General features: G+C 34.9%; 1 protein-coding gene across 4 annotated transcripts; it reads left to right on the top strand.

The window, feature by feature from the left end:
• The first annotated feature begins 1,161 nt into the window (after positions 1–1,161).
• LOC139882480 (probable trehalose-phosphate phosphatase 1) lies at positions 1,162–3,306 on the top strand. 4 transcript variants are annotated; one of them, XR_011771803.1, is made up of 5 exons: positions 1,162–1,488; positions 1,739–1,796; positions 2,193–2,217; positions 2,325–2,396; positions 2,516–3,083. XR_011771803.1 is itself a non-coding variant. In XM_071866797.1 (3 exons), exons 1-3 carry the CDS (start codon positions 2,220–2,222, stop codon positions 2,762–2,764), a joined length of 363 nt encoding a protein of 120 aa, XP_071722898.1. In that variant the 5' UTR covers positions 2,212–2,219; the 3' UTR covers positions 2,765–3,083. The 4 variants fall into 4 exon arrangements, 1 of the variants encoding a protein (XP_071722898.1); XR_011771802.1 differs by having other exon boundaries at positions 2,325–3,083; XR_011771801.1 differs by lacking the exons at positions 1,162–1,488; positions 1,739–1,796 and adding an exon at positions 3,174–3,306 and having other exon boundaries at positions 2,212–2,261; positions 2,516–2,890.
• Positions 3,307–3,684: the final 378 nt, after the last annotated feature.

Raw genomic sequence — 3,684 nt, 5'->3', positions numbered from 1 at the left:
AAAATCTAGTTTTAAATATTTTGTTACTTTTATTGATGACTACTCTCGTGTTACATGGCTTTATTTAATGAAAAGTCGCTCGGAAGTGTTTAATCATTTTTGTTCTTTTGTTGCTGAAGTAAAAACACAATTTCATACTTCTGTTCTAACTCTGAGAAGTGATAACGCAAAAGAATTTCTCTCAGAGTCATTTAAATCATATATGCTACAAGAAGGTATCCTGCATGAGTGGTCATGTGTTGATACACCAGCACAAAATGGGGTTGCGGAACGGAAAAATAGACACCTTCTTGAGGTGGCCCGAGCACTATTATTTCAAATGAATGTTCCAAAACCTTTTTGGGCTGATGCCGTATCAACTGCGTGCTTTCTTATAAATCGCATGCCGTCTGAAGTTCTTAATGGTGATATTCCATATAGTATCTTATTTCCTACAAAATCCTTGTTTCCAATCGAGCCTAAGATATTTGGTAGCACTTGTTTTGTTCGAGACACCCAACCTCACCTAACCAAATTAGATCCTAAATCTATTAAGTGTATCTTTCTAGGATACTCTCGTCTTCAGAAAGGGTATAGATGTTTTTCACCAATTCTCCAACGCTATGTTGTTTCCAGACACGTCACATTTCAAGAAGAATTACCGTTCTTTCCCACAACCATTTCTCGCAATCATGAGGAGAGTGATGACTTATTGAGATATAGCATGGAAGTTCCCACACCAGATCCCACACCAGATCCCACACCAGAGCCCACACCATCAGAACAAACTGACCATTTTCAATATATATACAGTCGACGACCCCGTCCTACATCAGTGCCCGCTCCTGAGCCACAGTCATCGTCGGTAGATCCTCCTGGTGAGTCACCGAGTAATGTTTCTAATGATATTCATGATACTCAATCTTTCGATTCTGATTCTGATATACCGACTGCTCTTCGAAAAGGTAAACGTAAGTGTACTTATCCTATTGCTTCCTTTGTCTCTTATGATAAATTGTCCGTCTCTTCTCGTGCTTTTGTTGCCACTTTAGACTCATTCGCCATTCCGAAAACTGTTGGTGAAGCTTTGGCTCATTCTGGATTGCTTGCTGCTATGATTGAGGAAATGAATGCACTCGATCATAATGGCACCTGGCCATTCATTCACATTCTACCAAAAAACCTAATTTTCTCCCAAAAACACACGACTAAAATCAAAATCAAGATTACACATTTGTTCACCCATATCGAACATTTATAACAGAAGAAGATATGGCTTTTTCGATCGGATGTATTATTAAATCTCGATTGATTAAAGATCTCAAATCAATACGTTCGATTGTTTTAGATCGATTAGACCGAGTGAAATCGAATTCGGCAATAAAATCAATGATCCAGCAATGAAGTCGATTCTAATCTGAACGACTAAAGAAATCAATCCAACATCGAAAATCATCGATGAATTCCATTTCTTTGCTTGAATTCAATATATGCATAAAATGCATAAAGGTAGAAAATCTCGATTTCCAGGTTGAAGCCAATTTTCGATTTTAGTTGCTTAAATCCAATCTATTTTGTTTTTAATGGTTAGGTATTTGGTAATTATGTCTTTGATTTTTATAATATATGCAAAGTTGATCAAAAAAATGATATTTTTACAATTGTTATGGTGATTTTGTACAATGGTGATTCACTTCTGATGTAAAGCCAACTATATGTAATTGAGCTAAACACCTTGATTCCTGTTTTAATTTTGCAGAGCTTTTGTGTATGAAGGTTTTCTTACGGAAGAAAAATGTGATCACTTGATTTCTCTTGTGAGTAATTATTATTTTATTTGATATGTATCTGATTAATTTCTTACGTACATATATGTGTGGAACTTAAAGGGCGATCAGTGAGATTAAACATTACATGGCATTATACACCTTAATTGAGGTGTTGCACTCCCTAGGTTATAATATGCTAGATTATATATGCTTTAATTTTTTAGAAACAGTAGAAGGGTTTATAAACGAGTGATTGATACCTTCCAAATATGATGATCACTGCTATCTCAATATCTCATTAGTTTGCTTCTGGTTGTATCAAAGTTCTTTATGTTGTTCCTTTTTTTTGAATGATTTATGTGTATACGCGATTTATAGAATGATGTAATGATTTTTTTCTTCAGGCGATTAATGTGTATATGCCAACATGATATTTTCTTTCAGGTATTGAAGGCTTTGCATACAAAGGGTATGATTGCTCATTCATCTTTTAAGACTGTTGAGCATATCATGGTTAGACTTTAAATTTGTTGTTCTAGATATGTATGTGGTCTTATAGTTTGACATGATCTTCAGGTGCGTGTTGCAGTACCTAACGTTTCTATATGCTTTCCGACAGTAATTATCAGTGGCGGAAATCGTGAAAAGGTCCATAATATATAACTGCATTTATATTTATATTATATGTTTTATGATACATGTATTTGCACCAAATAGTTTGCCTAAGTTCTATCTTTTTTTTTTTTTTTTTTTTTTGAATTCATCAGGTTTATGATTTTGTCAAGTTAGATACATTATACTACTTCGGGAGTCATAGGATGGACACTATCAGACGAGCTCAAAAGAATAACTCATATGACAAAATATATCAACAAAGGCGCTTTGATAATGAGATAACGTGTAGTAAGTTGATATCTCATTCTTCATTGGACGGTTCGGATGGACTTCGCCGTTCTTTCCCAACTAAAATAGAAAAGGCTATATCACATCGAGATGTCGATTCGTTAAGTGTTTGAAGTTTGAAATGTTAGACGGTCAAGCAAATGATATCTTAATTATGAGTTGGGGACATGATGGGTTACAAAAAACCCCTTTTGTTTATTCTAATAAGGTTTATATAACCTGATTAGCCCTTGATTATGGTAATTTTTATCTTTGTTATTTCTAACCGGGTTTATATAACCTGATTAGGTTATGGTAATTTTCTTCCTTGTGGATATGTATTTATTTAGTTAGATTTTTATTGTATGTGGGTTGAGTTGTGTGCTTTGTAAAGTGGTTTTTCGGTTTGCAGTAGACTCCATTTGGGGAGGTCAAGTGGTACTTTTATGTTTAGTGTGTGTACTTTTTTATTCCCTTTTGCTGCCAGTGGATCTAAAATTTTTTCCGTAAATTGATCAAGAACTTCTCTAATTATTGATCTAGGGTGTAACATTCTGAGGGAATCATAAGAATTTGAAGAAAGGTCTACATGAATGGGTCACTAAGTGAGCCTGATTTGCTTTCATGTGATGGGTCTAGGGCGGTTTGGGCATGGATGTGGATGGGTGTGTCATACAAACTTCCAGAGTTCCGGTTTTGTTACATGTGTTGTTACTTTGGTCAGGAGCAGAACTTCTGTACTCATACAAACTGCTGGTACTGTTGCAGGTGTAGTCAACAAGCAAACCAGTTTGAAAAATGTACAAAATAATTTAAAATTCTACATTACAGATATAATTGGTGCCATCAGAAGACGCTATTAAGATATTTCGCCAATAGTTGTTGACAAACAAATGTTATTACGTTTTCATCCCTAGGTAAACAACCCATTGTAACAAGTACCACGTGTCACATCAGCCAACGAAGAACTAACATCCAATGTTTATTCAGAAGATAAAGAAGAAGCAAATGACAAATAAAAAGTACTGTGTATGTAGCTAACAATGCGTATATC

Source organism: Rutidosis leptorrhynchoides, chromosome 1, assembly GCF_046630445.1.
Source record: "Rutidosis leptorrhynchoides isolate AG116_Rl617_1_P2 chromosome 1, CSIRO_AGI_Rlap_v1, whole genome shotgun sequence".
Lineage (NCBI taxonomy): Eukaryota > Viridiplantae > Streptophyta > Magnoliopsida > Asterales > Asteraceae > Rutidosis > Rutidosis leptorrhynchoides.
This window is presented reverse-complemented; position numbering and strand designations above follow the sequence as displayed.

What these genes read in the sequence shown, in the direction of transcription:
- LOC139882480 (XM_071866797.1), top strand. Translation starts at nt 2,220, where the DNA reads ATGATTGCTCATTCATCTTTTAAGACTGTTGAGCATATCATG. An exon ending in AGACTGTTGAGCATATCATG is followed by an intron (nt 2,262 to 2,324) that starts GTTAGACTTTAA and finishes CATGATCTTCAG; the next exon opens with GTGCGTGTTGCAGTACCTAA. An exon ending in GTGGCGGAAATCGTGAAAAG is followed by an intron (nt 2,397 to 2,515) that starts GTCCATAATATA and finishes TGAATTCATCAG; the next exon opens with GTTTATGATTTTGTCAAGTT.